This window comes from Scatophagus argus, chromosome 3 (assembly GCF_020382885.2).
Source record: "Scatophagus argus isolate fScaArg1 chromosome 3, fScaArg1.pri, whole genome shotgun sequence".
Taxonomy (NCBI): domain Eukaryota; kingdom Metazoa; phylum Chordata; class Actinopteri; family Scatophagidae; genus Scatophagus; species Scatophagus argus.
The window spans coordinates 18,136,572-18,156,821 of record NC_058495.1 but is presented as its reverse complement, the minus strand read 5'-3'; the positions used below and the strand labels follow the sequence as shown (position 1 = coordinate 18,156,821).

Below are 20,250 nucleotides of genomic sequence, written 5' to 3'. Positions count from 1 at the left end.
AGTGAACAGCTCCAGTTCCCTTGAGTTAAGATCAAAGAGAAATTTCTAAGCGCTGTTCAAACTAGAATATAGGTTAATCCTAATAAACAGATTAGCAGAAATACCAGGAGGCTGTCTGAGTCAAATCTCCCGTCGACAGCTTCCTTTTTCTAGCTGACACAAACCAAGACAGGCAGTGGCTTTCTGCTGCTCCTAATGTTATCTGAAAGCTTGACATAAATATGAAATGTACCGACTGTTATAAAATGATATGCTATATATAAGAAAAGGAAGAAGAATTTACTAAAGTGTGTGCATTGCTTAGTTTTACATGAGATTGAGTGGTGTGTTAGCACAGTTATACTGTGACAGACATCAACTAAATTGTTCTGTTCTGCTCATGAATGCCTGGAAAGCAAAACATTTGCAGCAGTATAATTTATATTTCATTGAGGGACACAAGTTTATTAAGTATTTATGGAGTGAATTAGACAGCAAAGTCAATGTGAAGCCAGTCTACACAGAATAAACTAGTTTGTCCAAAAAGGATCAACAGAAATTAATGTTTTGGGTTTTTTTTAGTCAATCAGACAAGAACACTTCCTGCCAGTTATCACTGTTTTTAGTGGATTAAAGACTCACTGTCAAAACATGTGCGCATTTTAAAGTCGACACAATGCTCCATAGAAAGCTCGCCTCCATTTAAGCGCTTTTAAACTGTGAAATAGATGGTTAGCATCAGGAAAAACCGCAACGTCCACTTGATCACAGAATCTTCATGAAAAACACTTTGTTACTTTGAATGGCAAGCTGTACATTCAGTCTTTGTGTTGTCATCACTCTTCACGAGATAACCGACATGAGCTAGAGCCAGACATTTTTTTGTTTTCTGAGAGTCCATGCTGGCTAGCTGTGTTAGCTATCATACCAATCCAGGAAGAGCAGAGAGAAAGAGCACATGACCAGGAAGAACAAGATCCACACCCGGAAGCCAGCATTGTTTTTGATTGCCTTTTGACAGAAGTAAACAAAACGACATTTTACTGATCAGATATATTAACATCAGCCAAGGGAAAATCTAATATAAAGTTTATATAGCATGCAGAATAAGTGGGCTGGTTGTTTCCATTTAGTAAATATTTACCTCTCGTATATCCTCATTGCCTTCTTTGACGTTTTCTGTAGCCCCAACAACCAGCTGATGAATATTGTCTATCTCTGTTTCCTTACGCAGAGAATGAAATGTGCAATGAATTTATGTACAACTTCAAGTCTTCGAAATGCATTTACATGACTGAGTGAATGTAAATGAAAGGAAGTTGGCTCACTTGTTGCAGGACTTTCTCAGCGAAGATCTCCTGTAGTCGAGAGATTTCCACCACCTTCCCCTCGATTTGCCTGTCGCACACAAAAGGAATGCATGAAACGTCGAATATAAACAGTTTGCATAGTATATAAAGCCCTTCCAGCTTCTGGACATTAGTAATATAGAGGCAGGTCTGGTAATTTTTCACCCTGGGAGCATTTTATTCCATCTGGAACAATTGTGTTAGTGACTTTCTAATACTGCCACAGTAATAATTTCATCTGCAAACCAGCCTCAATCCACACTGTTGTCCTGCTCACCTGGCATTTCAGTCTCTAGGCTTGCTGTTATTATTTAGTTGGAGTAACACTGTGTCACACATTCAAACATGAGTGGCTCTAGACTTTACCAAGAATTATTATTATTATTATTTTTTTTACTATTCACATTAGTGATGTGCAGTAATCATGGGTGAAATCACTGGCATCCCCTGCTCATAGCTGTGCAATTCAGAAGAGACTTAATCAAATCAAAAGGGAAAGTAACGTATGTGCTGAGCGGTAATCACCTCACTTCATCCACCAGGCTGTTCATCTCACTCACCAACCGCTGGTTCTCCTGCTCAAACTAGACAGAAACACACAATTAGTTCAGTGTAACCAGAAGTTGGGATATGCTGAGTGATCCATACAGAAAAACACTGACTTAAATGTGTGTCTTTATGAGAATATGCCTGACTGACTGCCAAATAACTCAGATTAGTGGGTTATTTGGACCCCTACAAATGAATGTATTCGGACACCAACCAAGTATAGCTGTATGTTCATGACGTACATCATGATTCATACAAATCTACATATCCTGCGTGGCATTCACATAGAGAATAATGATGTCAGAGGTGCCACACCATCTGGATCTCCTCAGGCGAGAGCTCGTCCTCCACTCGGCTCTCCTCCCACGGGTTGACAGGGTTGTCCAGGACCTCCGACACACTCTTCTCTACAGGAAAGAAAACAGCTTGGTCTTGACTTGTTACAAAAACTCCCAGCACTTACTTTGTCATTCCCTTCTGAATCGCTCATTTAGTTGCCAATTCTCTGTTTGAAGGGGGAAATGTGGTTATTTAGATGGGATTACCTTATAGTCACTTTACATTTCACCACGCTGGAAATAACGAAGCAGCGAGTGAGAGCAAATCTAATATAAATTGCAGCAGCGTGGTGATTAATCATTATCATCAGGCAGATTCACCACTTGGCTGTGCGCTCTCTTTGGAGCTTGATAAAAACGGCTCATTAAATTGAGAGGAGGTGGGGGGATTTCTCCAAGCGCAGAAATATTATTGTTGTCTGAGAGGTTCAGTGGTAAGGTGACAATATGCAGCACAAACATTATGAGTGTGTTGTGAAACCGTGTTTGTCAAGATACTTAGAAGTCCGGTTGTCTGGTAGTTCCCACACAGATTATTTATTATTAAACTCAGTCACTGTGACAAATGTAATTGCAAAATGTGAGTTTTATAACTGAAAATGAGCAGAGCACAAGTCCCTTCAGATGTACTCCATTTATTTGGTGCCTCCAGTACGTTTCTCTTAAGCGATAATAAGGATGAGGAAGTAATGTCTTTAAGTGATCACAGCTCATCTTAAGACATGAGACAATGAGTTCTGAAGCACATCTCGACATGTTAACAATTGCTTACGCTTGACGGTTTGTATCACTGATAGCTGCAGAATTACAAATTAATGGTTGTGGTTTAATCAAAGCACCCATAATGAATCATCAGACAGAATGCGGCTGCGCTGTTGCATGACACTTTTCAAATTCCAGGCTGCAGATGAAACAGTACCAGCCGCCTTCAGATAGCAGTAGAAAAGCAAAAATGTTTTTATACAATGTAAAGACAATATACAAGTAATGATCACCCACACATCTTTAATGCAGCTGCTCTACTGGCATTCCTCCTATAATCTCTTTAAAAATGTATTTTGAGCGTATGTAGCTGCTGGTTTAAGAATGCTTATCCTCAGTGTTTCCTTTTATACACACACAGTTATGGTACATTTCTGCAAAAAAAAAAAAAGAAAAAAAAGAAAAAAGAGTGCACTTTACAGGGCACACAAAAAACACCGAAACAGCAGAGAACGAGTCACGGTCAGTAAAGCATGAATATGTAGCAGGGCTCTTGTTCCAGTCTTTGTGTCTCCGGGGACTCACTACTCACCAGAACTTTCCTCCTTGACAGTCTTCTCCTCCGTGGGCTCCACGTCCGGCCTTTTCTCCACCCGACTGTGGTGCTCTGGGGCCAGTCTCGACCTGAAACCACATAGCAAATGTGACTCAGGAGCCAGTTTTTAAAGTCACAGCAGTCCTAAAATGAAGACAAGAAATAACACATGACATGTAAGAGGCACTCATAAAAGCAGATTTCTGCAAGTACTCACAGCCTCTTCTTGTCCACCATTCTCTTCACTCTGATTGCTCTCTGTTCAGAGTACAGCTTACACACTCCTTAAAAACAATAAAGACACACATGATGTTACCATGCAGTCCTGTTTGCTAAAAGTATTGGTTCAGCAAGGCTGCAGGCTCATACATTCTGCTCCACAAGACAGTAACTGTCCTAAAGATAAACAGATAGATGCATACAAAATAGTCCATAGAGGACAAGATAAACATGCTGTCTGAATTGGAATAAGTGGCTTGAACTCACCTCTCAGATACATTTCAATGAGGTCCAGCACTGCCCCTCTGTGCTCCTTTATCTGGGCTGATGTCACCTGCTTCTCCGCTATGATGACAGCAAGAACAAAAGTCAACATAGTTGGGAGCTAAGTTTGTTGCACCTTTCATATATGCTGCATATTGCAAGACAAAACTAGTGTTGCCTGAAAGCATATTCTAAAGCTTCCAATGATATCTGTAAACTAGTTAATGTGCTGCACAGTAAAACAAGCACACACCTTCATTGCGTAGTTGCTTGATGGCCTCAGAACACGTCCTCATGAAGATCTGAGCATCCTGGTCGATCTGGTCTCGTTCGCTGTCCGTCATACGAGAAAGATCTGACGAGATGAGGCTGTAAAACACACAAGAACAATAACAGTAAGACTGAAGGCTGTCAGCAAGTATCAAAAGCTGCACATATCTCTCTCCCTCTCTCCTTAGAGCACGGCTTTATCATTAAAAACTGACAGATGCCTTCCTCCTACCAAACATCAACCACTTTCTGCACTCCCCACACATCAACATTATGTAAGACAAAAAACTATCCCATCATGCACTGGACAGGCCTGAACAGACCTCCAATGTGTCACGGTTGCCCTGAGCTCATGTTTTATTACCACGAGGAGAACTTCACATAGAAATGATCGTGGCTGGACCCTCTTGCTGTCAGGTGTGTGGCTGAGGCTCAATGTCTCCCTCTATTGGACACAAGACGTGCCTAAAGACACAATGAAGCTGCTTGGCTGAGAACACGAACTGAACAATGATTCCAGTCTGGCAGAAAGGTGGATTTTGGTTTGGCTAAATTAGATTTTGAATTAGCTTGTTCAATCAATCTAATTCTTGCAAAAAGTACTCATGTGTAACTTGACATTAGTAAATTACAAAACTAGTGCTGTAATGCTTTGTTAGCAATTACATAGATCAACCTATCAAGCATTAAGCAATTTCTTTATATCTTGGAGTGTTGATTGTACATAACAACTTATTTAAAGATGTTACACTGGGATCATGGAAACGACGATGGACATTTGTTACAGTATTCTGACATGTTATTGATAAAATGAGAAAACAACTGATAGGTGATTTGTTGAACAAGTCCCCCTTTATCATACTTAAGGAGGATATTTGGTTCATAAGATGCTGATGATCCCTTATGCTCACTTTATAAACATCTGGAAGTAAATTCAGCATAAACAATAGTCCATCATTTTTATGTCTGTGGAGGAAAAAGGCAGTTGATAAGAAAATTGGAAGGCACGAACTGCTAATGATGACGGAAACGAAACTTGTACATGCGTGGCTTCTCAATGGATTTTCCCACCACTAAATTCTGCTGCACTCCACCCACTGACACCCCTAATGTTTAGTTAATGTGTTCTGTTGAGGCTTTATCAACAAACCTAACAAAACGTAGGCTACTCCACACACCCACGCCCACAAAACACAGAGGGGGCCTTGAGGGGAGGAAGGCCTGGATTAGTCCCAGGGCGTGATTTGTTCTTCACTTGGTTGCAGCTCAATTATTCCAGACAATTAGACTGGAGCCTGCCGCTACAGACCACCCGACTCGCTGCTGACCTTGTGCCAGCAGACAGCCCCTGCAGCACTCACATACACACCGGTGGCATATTTGACGGTACCTTCAAGTAGCCCTGACTCCTGACCTTTTCTGAATATTGTCAAAATCAAAGTGTCCATCTCTCCTCCGGCCTCCTCCTGCAGCCTTGAAGGGTTTTACCGCGGCTGCTGTTATTGAGTGTGGTGGATTACTGCGACTGTTTGGAGAGGCTTACCTTCCGGCGCTCACATAATCTTTCCTGTGTTGTAGCAGAAAGTCTTTGAGCTTGGTGATGTTTGTGATCTGCCAAAATAAAGTGAGAAGAAGCATCACTTGACTGCATTGCCTTCACATCAGTGAGTCTCTTTAAACGCTGTGCCACAGCTGCTCCTTCAAAAACACTGAACATGTCAGCAAAGAGAAAGAGTTTTCAGACGTGTACCAGGAAACTATTTTCTACGCTTAGACAGAGCCAGAGTAAATGTATAATTTTGTATTTATTGGATGTGACAGGCGACCAATGTCTGTCTATCCCTGTGAATTCTCAATATTTGCTTTTGACAATTCATCAAATCTGGGACATACACACACACAGACACACACAAAAATCAAACCTGTAATTTCCTCGTCAGACAGCTCTCATAAATAAAACCATGGAGAGGCAGCATGCAGAGCACTGACAGAGCCATCTCTAATAAGCTTTAAATTCATGATCTGTTACTATTTATCACCAAGAAAACGTCCAAGTGTATGTGTGTACAGGGAAACCAGAGGAAACCTGGTTCAATCCAATATTTGCTCCTGTAATTCGGTCAAATATTAAAAAAGACCAAATTGCTTCCCTGTCCACAGAGCTCTGCTGGCAGGGTACAAGTGGGTGTGAATATGCACACAGCAGGCTCTGTTGGAGCCAGAAGAAGACAGAACTCAGACAAGCTGAGGATTGAAAAATGACACAATGAGTTTGACTGTGACAGCGACCCCCGAGCTTGAGAGATTATTTTGATAGCATAACGGCGCTGTCTTCGGCCTTCAGCTTGTTCCCTCTAACAACCTCAATTATCAAATTGCCTTGGCTGTGAGGTGTAACCTGGCACCAGCCGTCTAATAATGTCTCTAAACATTCACTCCTAGCGTCATGGTAACATGAAGCACTGTTTTATTTAAACTGACATCTGAAAAAAAAAGACAAGTTTTTCAATGAAGAATAAAAAAGGTGTCCAACAGAGCTGAGCAATTTGTTAGAAAGCTACAGCTCCTTCTTTGGCCTAGAAGGTAATTCAGGAACGTGTGACGCCGCTGTGGGGCTCCACCTCAGGGACGGGCTGTTAAGGAAAGCCGACCCTTGTAATAATACAATTATTTGAGGTCAAGAGTTAATTGTTGTTCAGAGCAGTTGAGCTTAGAGAGGGGTTCTGGAGCAAAGACAACCTTTCTCATGGTTCAAAACCCTTCGAAACATTGTCTGTTGTGGATGAAGTGAACTTTGAAGCCCTGCAAGATTGGCAGGATTTTTCAAAAGTACAGCCAGAAAACCTACAATGATCCTACTGGCTGGGCTGACTGGTATACTGGTATCAAAGTATACCGTGATATGAAAATTGAGGGCTATGATACCATACAGATTTGTTTATCTACAGCATTAAATTTTGCTCTATTAGTTAGAAGTTTCATGTCTGCCAGAACAAAACCTGACAAAATTATAATGAAGTGTTCGTTCAACCAAAAAATAAATGAAAAAAAAACCCCAAAACTCTGAAAAAGGGAAAATAAGTGAAAATTTCATTACTTTCATTACATTACATTTCTGTTTTTCACCTCAGATTGCTTTTACTGCGTATCAGTTGTTGTTGGTTGTGGCATCTTTGTTTTTTGCTTCATTTATAGCGTTATGATCATTCTGATTAATGTTTCGTGTGGGAGGCCTGTATCTCACCTCCTTGATGAAACGGTCATGTCGACTGTGATGTGATTTAATGTCGTCTAGAGCTGAAGAAAATGATCTAATTTAATCAACCAAACATAAATTAACCAGCTACCATTCTGAAAAGTCATTTAAAAGCAAAATTGCAAAAAAACGATGTAAATATTTCTTTTTCTGTGATGACAAACTAAAGATTTTTTTGTGTTTGTTCACTGGAGAAACACAAAACAAGATATTTCATGACATCACTTTGAGCTCTGGAAACTTGCTATGCTATAAACAACAATAATCTGTAGATTAATAGATACAGAAACTGCTACCCCAATGTCTCCCTGCGAAACTCTTGTCAATGTATCTTTCTGTACTTTTCAAGGAGCCCAAATTCTTCCCTGCAACAGAGTGGTACAGATGTCAAGGTTAGCATGATGTGATCTTAAGCTTTCTCAGCTGTCAAGAGTATCCTTGGCCTGCCACAAAATGGAAAATATAACATCTTATGTGGCATTACTAATTCATCTATAACTATAAACCATATTTTCAGTTTGGAATTAGCACATGAGCTTAGCCTTTCATTTATACACAAGCTACATCAGTGTGCAGAACTCCGGTGATGGTACTGCACCTTTTTGACCAGCAGGCAGCACTAAATCCACAGCATTGGAAGACTACAAACGAGTGGGAAGTGTGAGAGTCTGTGTGTGTGTGTGTGTGTGTGTGTGTTGTGGGGGTGCCGGGGAGTGTCAAGAGTGCTGCTCTGGGGGTTGAGCTGTCTCCTGTGTGTATACATTGCTGCTCAGATTCCCAGCACAACCTCAAGGGTTTGCAGGGGGTCAGAAGGATCAATTGCTCTTGTAACTTAAGACCCTAAAGAGCAAGTAATTCCTCAACAATGAGGAAGGGGGGTGGCCTTGTGCATGTGGCTCACCGTGTGCATATGTGCAGCTACATGCAAGTGTGTGTATACATGCAACCGCCATAGGTGTGTGTGAGGCAGAAGGAGACAGTCTGCCGGGCTACATCTAATCTCGTCATCATCAAAGACCCCCACTTTACCTCCTCACTTTCTCCCCCACAAGCTTCCCTCCAGCCCCAGATTGAGCCCAAACAAACCATCAGGGGGGATTATTATGAGGAAGAAAAGCAAAAAGGCTTAGCTAGCAGATTTCTAAAGGGCTTGGATAGCTCTTTGTTTTGTTAAATCCAGGTAACTGACAGAATTTGATGATGACTGCCCTGCTTTGGTTTAAGTCCCAGTGTGTCCTGACCGAGGGCTATCCACACTGACGCCACGCCATGTTGTGTTTAGGTATGTGGGCCCGAAACACAACAGAGGATGCTTCAGTAGAGTGGACTCTGCTGTGTGTTGATTTCACTATCATGTTTACGTCGGATTCTCTAACGGGTTCAGTCTTGCCTTCTTATGTCTATTCACAGTTGGTTAGCTCTATAAACAAGCAAAAAGCACCATGAAAAGAAAACTTTACATGTTTTGATCCTTAAGGGATCATTTGTTTATATCAAAAAGCTGTAGTAAGCAGCACTTGTATATATTCTTGGTGTTTGTTCATTTTTGATCATGTAGCTCAGATCATGCATGGACACAAAGGGTCAACTTGAGGAAACAAACACTGAGGCTCGTCACTGGAGACACTGCACGTTGTAAGGAGTGTTGTGAACCTGAGACAACAACAAAACTACTGCTGTGTTGTAAGAATGTGTCATGTCTCTGCGTCTTCTCCCACTCACAACAAACTGACAGTTTAAGAGGGGTCTTTGTCACTCAAAATCGGAGCGCTAAATCACAATTCAACAATGACTTTCACAACAAACTGATGTATCGGCTGCGCATGTCATTTTAAATGAATAAAAAGCGACAGCTCACTTGCTATTTGAGTTACAGAAAAGCAAGATGCGAAGGACTGTACAGTATGTACTGCATATATTTAACGGATTCTTGATACATATTTCTGTATAATCACAACACGTTTTCTGTGGTATTTTAATCAACAGGTTCCCTCCCTTCTTCTTACTCAGTGTTTCACCAGATTCTGGTTATATTACCGCAATAAACAATGAACGACTTGCATTACTCACGTCAAGCCTCACTTCCTCTTTCAAAAAGGTAAAATCCAACTTTGGACACACCTTGGATTCACACTGGGAAAGTTCCTCTCAAAGCGCTGCCAATGAGTCATCACTCACACTGTCCGTCAAGTCACTTGAACTGCGTGTGCATGCAACTGAACTGAATGGGAGTTCCAGCTTTGTTTCACCTAATCTGAACATAGTAAAGCTCAAACATGATTACATGCTCTAAATATGCTCATTAATAAATATGAATATTAAAGTCGTGTTGGAATTCCAGAAAATGTAAGACTTGGAAAATGGTCATATCCCTAACATTTAGATTCATGAGAGTGAGCATAAGAACTGACAGTAAAAAAAAAAAAAAAAAGTGGCTTTCATGACAAAATGAATATTAATATCACGGAATACAAAATGTGCAAAATTACAAGTTCAGAAGAAGGTGACATAACTTCCCTTGTCTGTTTCATCGATGGCACACAGCTAAATGTGGAAGCAGATTTCTGCTCTTCCTCGCTCATCTTTAAATTTCAAATCTGGTCTCGAAAAGCAAAGTCAAGGTAAGACCACTGCTGTGAAGACAATGAACAGAGGAACTGTGCATGCAAATAAAATTACTATCAGCATTATAATAATTAAAGAGTTTGGTCTAGACCTGCTCAAATTGGAAAGTGTCATGAGATAACTTTTGTTGTGAATTGGCACTATATAAATGAACTGAATTGAATTGAATTGAATCAAAGTGCGTACGTCTGGAAACAACAGACACTTCAGCTGTGTGGGTAATACATTTTAACAGAACTGCAATACTGAGGCTTCATTACAAAGAGCAACCAGAGTAACTGTCTGATTTAGAAACATTTCCGTTAACATTTGCATTAAAAAAAATGCCTTTCACGCACTGTAGATGACCACAACTGAAGAGGAAACAATATGCTTGCTTGTATTTAAACAACATTATCTTCTTTGGTTTCACTTAATGCATTCCATATTAATGTGACATGACAACACATGTTGTCTTATTGCACATATTAATCTCAAACAGAAAGAGCAGAGTCTTTAAAAGCTGTATCTAAATAGAGAAGCAAACATCTGTTGCAGTTTCAGGGTCAAGTATGCAGCCTGCAGTCATGTGTATTGATAGTAGTTCAGTGACTGTAAATCACAATAACTAAGACTGTCTAATGACAAAGCCCGATGACTTTCTTCAAAAAGCATCAGCAGCTGCTGCTTTGGTTTTCCTACATGTTTAAACGTTTAAATTCAGCCTCCTCTATTGAGCTCAACATGACTTTTGTTCCACTTACACTATTTAATCTTGTGCCCATCTCAGGATTTAGAGCTTGACTTGACATATCAGTAAATCTGTGACTCACCACTTTTTCCTTTTTTGTTTTCATTTTCACAAATAGTATAAAAACATTTTGTTGCACGCAAATGAAAAACAAAACAAAACAAAACAAAAAAAAAAAAAATCAAGATTGTGCTCAGGCCTGACAACAGATGTCTCAAAATTCAATTTGCCTGGCTTTCATAGGAAAACAGCAGTGAGATTAGGCCAACTGGTAAAGAGACCATTTAGCAGCATGTTCATCTCAGTGTGATCCCTGCAAATCATTTCCCCATGGCACAAGTACTGCCAAGTACTGAGTATAGTCCCAGCTTTGACAGCTGCAAGTTAGCAAGTTTTTATGTGTCATTGTAGTTTGTGACTTGATGAGTGGCTTTTTCAGTATGAAATATTTATCGGACGTGCGTGAGGCTATTTTGTGAGCATTCAAGCTGGTAAATTTTCAGGCTTTGTACTTCTGCCATAAATGATTTAAGTTAGCTATTTAATTGACAGACAATAAAGTTTATTTTAAGAAGAGGCCTGACATAATATTCAGGACACAAGGCAGATTTCTGCACTTTATTCCCTAAATGGTTGACAACTCGTAAAAGTCAGTGCTGTATACCATCCACAGCTGCTGAACAAGACCTGTTAAATACAAAAGATCTGCAAATATGCTTCAGATTCATCCGAACGACAACACCAACAGAATCCGGAAAATTATACTACAAGCCATTTCAAAGTTTGGTCTGCAGCTTTGAAAGATCATTGATTTGACATAACCCAGTGTACTTTATTGGGAAAATATTTGACTTTCATATTCATACACCAGGCCAATATATTCCAGCACATGCCACAAAAACATAACATTTTGAGGTTTGAATCTCGGTCGTCACTAACAAAAATATCATGTAAACCAGATTCTCAAATATTTTGAGAATATATGAACGTTCTATTTCAATGTAAAAGTTGTTCTAGGGAAGAGCCCCCCACCCCTCTAACAGCACAACATACTTTTAAGTGCTGGCTGAGGGCCACACTTTTCAGGGTTTCTAAGAAAACACTGTGAGAAGGAGCCAATTTTGGAATACCAATACTAAAGGCACAGTGGGGAGCCAAGCACTATTTTCTACACACAATTTACGAATTTTAAAATGACCTCCTCCATTTAAACTCGAGAAGGGCAGCATGCTGTGGAGAGAGACGAGGTGAGCGGTGAAATGGAGATCACAGTGCCCCAAACCGACCCCTATGAGGTAAAAGATTCCCCTGACCAAACCCCACCCTGTAAACACTGGCCCTCTTATTAGTCAATCAAGCAGTTTTTTAAAGATTTTTTATTTATTTTTTTTTTTTCATGGCCCTGAAAGAAGCTACAATTCCTTTCTCATTGAGCTGCTTTTTCTGAGAGGGAAAAAGACTCACAGAACCACTGTGTATTTGTCAACTTTGATGTTTTCATTCTATTTTTGTGGAGCTTCAGTGGGAAACTTTGAGAGTTATGCACATCTTGAAGGGCACCCACATCTGTTGTGCATTAGGTGCCGGCCGTCAACATTGTTACTGGGGACCTAATTTAATATTTTCTCTGTTTTGATCTTCTACCTTTAATCACTGGCTCTTGGGAGGATCAGCTTTCCCCAAGAAATTGTTCGAGAGCCGAAAGAAAATGTTATTGCAGCATGTTTATGGAGTCATACATGTGAATAAGGGACTTGCACAAAAAAAAGCTGCCTATGTCAGAGAGAAGAATGGACAGTTGAGTTGTGGGTGAAAACCGCAACATAACTGTAAGCAGTCAAGACATTCCAAACTCGCAGTTTTAATTTCTACAAAAGCTGCTTCACCGAGATGGTTTGAGATTATATCTGCAGCTTGAGGGAGACAGCGGTGGGGGGGTGGGGAAGCAGTGGGCAGGCACCACAGGATAAGTTTGGGTTTCTTTGAATCAGCACCATTGCTTTTATTAAACCACCATTTCTAATATCAATGTAACAGAACATAACAAAAACCTGGTTGTGCAGGGCTGCTGCGACCAGACTCACGTTTGCCTCAGACTGATGGCTGGAGACATCAGGTACAACTTAAATCTCGGACTCCCCGAGGGAAACGTAAAGTGGTTCTTCACGGTGCCTTTGAAGAGGTTTGTGTTCATGATATTCGTGTCCAAGGCCAAGGACTTCTGGCTGCAGAATCAAACTCATGACATGGAGCAAAGTCTTTCAGTTGCCAATGATCCAGCTCCTTTCGCCTGCCAACCGGTGATGATGTCTCCATAATGGAAGAATAAAATTTGAGATGTTTTGTGAAGCTTCCTAAACTAATTAAATGCTAATGTTGCCCTTCCTGACAAGTTTCTAAGATCAGTGTCCCATGAAAAGTGGTTAAAAATATTTTTTCACCAATATATTTAAGACCACAAAAAATGTCCCACAAGTAAATCATTGTGACATGGTGAGATACAGTAAATACGGAAATCGAAATTTAGCCACCAGTTTTAATTAGTTCAGGACATTATAAAATAACTTGCCAGGGCTAACTTAAGTAAGGAGAATGCTCTCTGCTATTTTTATTTTAATTCATGCTTCAACTTTGGCTAAGACTAGATCAAACTGGGCAATTTTCCGGATCAGTTCAAAGTCCAAAATCCAGGCCTGTCAGCGATGGAGTAGAAGCAGCACGCGGACAGCTGGCATAAGATATTCTGGGCTCAAAACTGCTGAGTCTGGTCAGTTGGCCCAATGTGATTTTTGTTTCAGACAATTTAACTTTCCCGTCTTCCCAGATCTCAAGCAGAGCAGTCATTTATTCTGAACTACCCACAATGGGCAGGATGTGAAAATTATTGTCGTCTGAATGAGGTTTAAGCATAAACTATGGCATTTCATTGATGCTAAGTTATTTCAGGAATCTTTTTCTCTTTGAGTACAGTAGATGACATTTGGGAAGTGATTTATTTTCAAAATTAGACTTTTTAGTCTTTAGCCTATACAGTATTCATGTCTATTTGAAAATAATAAGGAATATTAATTGCTGCAGGGGAGAACTGTACAAAAACGTCTCTGATGCAGGAACCACTGGCATGGGAATCAGTGCGGAGCAAAATTTGAGCAAAAGATGTAAAATTTGTGCCAACAAAAAAAAAAAACAAAAAAAAAACAGCCAACTATATTAAGATATTTAATCTCAAACCATGTCCCATTTGCTAACTGCGATTTACACCTTGTGCCAGAACAGTGGGCACCCTGCAAGATGAGCTGGAGAAACAGAGTGTACTTCCAGCCTCACTGGCAAGAATGATGCAGTGAGAGACAGACAAAGGAAGGCCTTTATGCAGGTAATGGCTCTGCGGAAAGCTACTCCATTTTGAATACACGGACTGACAGTGGACAACTGTAGCCTGCAAAATTTAATTTAAGTGTAGAAAAAAAAAAGAGCACACTACTAACACAGTTTGAAGAAAAGTAATTTCCTTTTTGACAGCTGTAAATAGCTAACACATTTGCAAGAGGTACATAAAGTTCTGACTCACTGAGTAACATGATCACTCTTAAAACTAGAGGGGCACTCAGAGAACACATGCCACTGCTATGGCCAATAATCCACTCCTCAATGATATGCAAATCTGCAAGTGCTTAACGCAACCACTATATGTCTGGATATGTTTCCCAAAGTATGAGAATTATGTCAAAATATAGTATAAGCAGAATCATGGGAAAACTACTAGCTTCATAAAACTTGATGGAACGGTGTAGCACAGGCCAAGAAAGAACACATTAAATTTTGGAGCGGATTTGAATCACGTGACGGATACACAAATTATTTTTCACTTTAGTAAAATGAGCGCCTCCTCCCTGGCCCAAGTGAGTGGTACTGGTCAAACAAACTATACAGTGAATGAAGACAAGCAGCGACAATAACAAAACTATGAATTGGAGAAACATTCTAAAACACTCCCGCACCTCTGCACAACCCAGCAGGAAGGGTTCCCATTGCCAGATATTGTGTGAATTCAAACAAAGCGCAATCAAACATTAGACCTGCAGACTCTTTCCACAGACAACAGTATAACATGGATGCCTAAAGTCCAACATCAGACCCTCAACACTGCAAAACAACAATAAATGGAAGATAAAAATAAAACCACAGGCAGATTCCCAGCAGGTACCTTCACTAACTTGTAGTGGTGATGATTGAGAGATGATGTTGACACCTCAAACATAAAAACCATATTCTAATCCTTTTGGAAATATATACAGACTCATACTGGCTGTGACTGCAGATGACCGTATCATAGATAAGTGGACTTTTGGACTGTCTGAGCGTTCTTCTAGCTATCATTTTCCTGTGTGGGGGCAGTTCTAGATGTGGATAGAGGCCTTAATGGGTTTTTTCTTGACCCATGTTACACACAGTTTTTCCACAATTCAGCGGACAATCAGGCAAACTATAATACAGCTGACTCATACTAATACATACAGCAGTAACAAGGATGAATCCCATTGGGCTTGACTAATACAATGACATCTGCTGTAAGATCAGGTAACATTGTCAACTGCCAGAGACTGTGCCTCATTTGTAAACATTTAAGCAAGAAACATTTGTGAGCCTTTGTGGAGGCTTTTGCAGGAGGAAATGCTATATAATGTATTAAATTAAATATTATATAGATTTAAAACTGCTCTATGGCTGGAAAAAAGGCATGGTGCCTGAGAACTTCAGTCCCTATTTTATGCCAAGGTAATCATCCCTTTAATATCTCTTGGCGTATTGGGCAATGTTAGAGATCAGCAAGCATGAAATCTCTATGGCCATGTTGGCTTTTTTCATTATTATTAATCAACAGTTTTTCAGTTTATTTGGGAGTGCATATACTACATCATCGTATAAGATAACATATTAGTTGTGATATAGAATCAATTTCTGTATCACAACACATGCTGATGAGAGAGGCCTTACTAAGTGAACAGCTGATACACACTGTGCTAAAGAACTGGAGTTTGGCTGCACCAAGCCTGCCAGAGGATTCCCCAATAAGCGTGCACATTTTTAGGCATACTGCTGCTACTATTATACAGTATCAGCAACGATTTCACCCTAACAGTAATTAGTATTTAACTGTTATTTCACGTACAGACAGTTTGTGTCGATGCTAGCTCAGTTAGCCGAAGTTAGCTGAAGTTAGCTTGAGCAAACACTCACCACTTCTTTCGCTTTCGGAGTGAAGCCGCTCTTGGGTCTACTCCTCTTGAAAATGTCATCTTTGGTAGAGTCAAAGCCGATTCCTATTGCCTTGTTCCTGGTTTTTACTGTTTTGACACTGGCTTTAAATAGTAAAGTTATATCCACAGCCATGTCTGTGCAGCGACGGCGCAGGACCGCTGTAAACAAACTGACACGTCACCAGCTGAGGACGTCATTATCTTGCGACGCTGAGGATTTCCCCTGAGACGAAGGAGAAATCCTTACACTTTACCTTAACGTTTCATCAGCAATTGTGTACTATACCGTGTGCTGTTCCACCCAGTATTTACATCCTGTAAGCGCCTGACCGGTACCAAGTAACTCCTCGCCCCGATTCAGTTGCAGGTAGCGAAAATTTTAAAATTGAAAAAATCTCTTAAATACAATAACTTAAGTTTAAAGAGACTTAAGTGGAAAGCTTTACCTTTCAATATATTCAGATTTCTTCATCTTGAATTTTCTGCACTGTATGCATGTGTTTGAGGATTTAATACTGACCAGTGCAAACAGATAATATAAATCAATCATCTAATTAATCTGTCTCATAGAGAAATGCCCCTACAACTTACTGAAGGGATGTCCAGCCGGAAGCGAAGACCTAACTGGACAGACCAGGAGTGTCTTCTTCTCGCACAGTTAATGCAGGAGAGGAAAGGCATAATCAGAGGGAAGTGCAGCACTGGAGTTTCAACACAGGATAAAAGACAAGCTTGGGAGGAAATAGCCCAAGCCATCAATACTGCCTTTCCACACATTCAGCGTACAGTTTCTGACTGTAACAAAAAGTGGGAAAATCTTCTGGCAAAGTCAAGGGAGGAGATCAAACGACAGAAAAGGCAAGCGGGTGCAGGTGAGGACAGACTGCCGTTTGGTAGCAATAAAAATGTAATTCTAATATTATAATTAGTATCATTAAATCTGCAGTCTAAAACTGGTGAAATAAGCCAAGACCCTGAGGGTGCACATGTTGAAATGGCTGCAGAAAAATACACTTTGAGTTATAACCTAGAGGGAGAAATAAGCAATCCACATCATGCCACAAAGTATCTTTTAATTTAATGCACTACATGATTTCTCGTTCACAGAAGGCCTGTCCCTTGAGCGGTTCAGTGCTGTGACTCAATTAGTGATTTCAGTGATGAACCTCGCAGACGTGCTGCAACAGGACAGAGAAGACTCTTCAGTCTCAGAGTTGGTGGAAACTCAGCAAAGCAGGTAATGCATTTTTCATTTATTGGCTTTTTTTCCAGGTGCCTAGACTGTATTAAAGCAGATGTTAATAGTATACAACAATTTATTGAAAAATGTATCTCTGATTGTGGTCTTTTTTCAACAATTACTGCATGTTTTCACTTACTTGCACTAAGTATTCCGGTTACATTTGAACAATCTACATTCATTAGACAGTTTTAAGTGGAACTTTTTACACAAATAATCAATCCCCATGAAACATGTCCATTACTAGGTACAATGTGGTTTATTTACACTGTTTCTGGAAAAAAATGTTGCCATTAATTCTTACATGAAAAATCACAACACCTCCACTGTAGTGTGGTGGAGGCTGATAATCTCAGACGTGTAATCCCAGAACCTGGAGAAATTAAACCAAAACTAAACATGGATGGGTGCCACTAGGCTTGTGAGAGATTCTTCTTTTTAAATTTGGATGAACTGATCCTTTATTTATTTTTTCAGCTGTGGTGAAGATGGAAAGGACAACACAACAGAGGAAAGATTGACAGACCTTGATCTCCCTGCATATCCAGATCCATCCACTTCTCCAGCAAACCAAAAAATGACCTTTACTGATGTTCCTAAATCCCTCACAGTACAGTTTGGCACTCACCGTGCTGCTGGCTGTACTGCTTCTGCAGCACGACTAGATACTCCCAGCTCCGTTTCTCCACCATCAGTACACTGCACAACTTTGCAAGAGCGAATGGATTTGGAAATGTCTGTGCTGAGAAGACAAGAAGCCGTCCTCAAGCTGCAAGAGGAGTACTACATGCTGAAAATTAAACTGATGAAGAAGCAAATGGAGGAGCCAAAGGACTAAAGCAGTTGAGAAAAATGACTTGTCGCATCTGTTTGTGACTTGTGTCTGCCTGTGAAATGTGACCATTCAATTCAACAGATACTCAACCAGTATTATGATTTGTTTGTGCTGAAGCTCAAATCTTTTTTTGTATTGCAAAGTGCAGTGAAACACTAAAGATAGCACATTTCACTTGACTAAGCCATTTCTCCTCTAGGTCTCCTCTAGGCCTCAGTTAGCCTGTAGTGGTGCCTGGTGAGACAACTTAATCCCTCACTGGATTCCCACCTGAAAACAACATCAATTGTGGTCAAGACCACACATGATTTTAAAATATTGCTACTGTATATTATGGCAGATGATAACTATTAATCAGAACAAACCAAAACCACAAAAGACTCTTGACACTTGTGCTATTTATGCTGCAGAGTTTGTTTGTCGTTGTGCTTTGTTATACTTATTACATATTGTTTTTTAAGTTATTTATACGGTACTGTAGTTGTTACCATAGTGAACTAGTCAATGTAGTTTACTCTTTCACACTTAGTCCCATTACAATAAGTGAATAAGGTGCTTTTAAAGTTTTCGTAAAAAAAACAACAAACAAAAAGCAATCGAGCAATGTTTGTTTGTGTTGTTTATTTGTTCTGATGTACATTAATGCAATTATTGTACAGTTGTGCTTGTTGTGTATGACAATGAAAATGAAGGAATTCACATAGTCTGGTGCCTTATAACCAGTCAAGAGACGGAAAGAAAGACAATTCAGTGCAATATGATAAGAAGATGATAACTTATGTCAAAGTTATTAATATACAACAAAGATAGTACATTGACAAAAGCTCACATAGCTAAAAAAATATTTTCCCAGGAGGTTGCAGTGTAATATGCAGTGTAGCTGGAATAATATCTATTAAATTTCACAAGTTCTTGAAACCAGATATATTCTTTGTAGAAAGTATGATTTAGTTTAGTTATTTGGCAGGGAAGTCAAACTCGTGTGTAATTTTTTTTTTTTTTTTTTTTTTTTTTACCGTGAAAATTTCTCATTATGTGCTGATTCATGCCATTTACGCCTAAGTGCGAATTTGGAAGCTGTAAATGTTTGACATGTACCAATATACATATTTATGGAAATAGAACTTGGTCATGCCAATGTAAGTAAAGCTGCAATAATGTCCTGTCTAAAAAATGTAGTAATTTGTGCGTAATATTCCTCATAAATCCGTTTATTTGTAAGTGACTGAGGTTGGCACCCCGATGTAAGCAGAGGGGCCCAGAGTGTTGAATAAAAGCCTGCTATTTGCTGTGTGGTTTGCTCATTTCCTTTGTTAGTGTTGTGCCAGACTGTGTTACAACTGAGTGCTGTGACTGTCTCTCCTTTTCTGCCGCCTCAGCATTAACTCCTCATCATTTTTCCTTTTTTTTTTTTTATTCACTCTTTGACTGAAAGAGAGCAGCACTCGAGGACTGAGGTTATTGGTATGACTTTATATTACTTAAGGTGTTGATATGAGAAATCTAACAGAGCATTAAAATTTCCTAACTTTTATCTTACCACAAGATAAAACACGCTAATTGAGCCTGCTGCAAGCGTGTGCTGTTCTGGGATAGAATGAGAAAAAAAGATGACAGACTGCAACTTGAACACTGATTTTATCTAAATATTTTTACATTGTGGTCCTTCACTGAAGCTTTTGTCATGTTTTCTTAGGTAATGCGGCAGTACTGTGATCCCTATCTGAACAGGGTTAAGCAAAAAAAATCATGCAACCATCACACCAACCATTCATCCACCACCTTTAGCCAATTTTGACTATTGATGTTATTTAACTATGCTATTTCTCCATTGCTTTTAGATATTTCAACTGTTTGTCCATTAGCTTCTTTAACTTTTTCAACTTACAGCCAACTGTTTCAGCTGCTTTGCTCATTTGCTTTCACACTCTGTCAGTTGCAACACATGTGGTGTTTATGTGTTACAACCAAGCATTAACCACTGGGGCTACAAAAGAGGACAATGTAGAAGTGCCAAAAATTGCAGTTCCCTGATGTG

At 39.8% G+C, this 20,250-nt stretch overlaps 2 protein-coding genes across 2 annotated transcripts; one reads left to right on the top strand and one right to left on the bottom strand.

Annotated features, from left to right (window-relative positions):
• Nucleotides 1-417: 417 nt before the first annotated feature.
• On the bottom strand, nt 418-16,343 carry stx18 (syntaxin 18). Its single transcript, XM_046384354.1, has 11 exons — nt 16,118-16,343; nt 5,809-5,876; nt 4,249-4,364; nt 3,999-4,076; nt 3,730-3,796; nt 3,510-3,601; nt 2,193-2,284; nt 1,854-1,912; nt 1,308-1,377; nt 1,124-1,204; nt 418-990 (listed from the first exon to the last, which is right to left on the bottom strand). Exons 1-11 carry the CDS (start codon nt 16,268-16,270, stop codon nt 895-897), a joined length of 972 nt encoding a protein of 323 aa, XP_046240310.1. The 5' UTR covers nt 16,271-16,343; the 3' UTR covers nt 418-894.
• Nucleotides 16,343-19,501, top strand: LOC124056677 (myb-related transcription factor, partner of profilin-like). The gene is made up of 4 exons (XM_046384355.1): nt 16,343-16,504; nt 16,708-17,009; nt 17,245-17,374; nt 17,855-19,501. The coding sequence occupies exons 2-4, from the start codon at nt 16,712-16,714 to the stop codon at nt 18,213-18,215; spliced, it is 789 nt and encodes a 262-aa protein (XP_046240311.1). The 5' UTR covers nt 16,343-16,504; nt 16,708-16,711; the 3' UTR covers nt 18,216-19,501.
• Nucleotides 19,502-20,250: the final 749 nt, after the last annotated feature.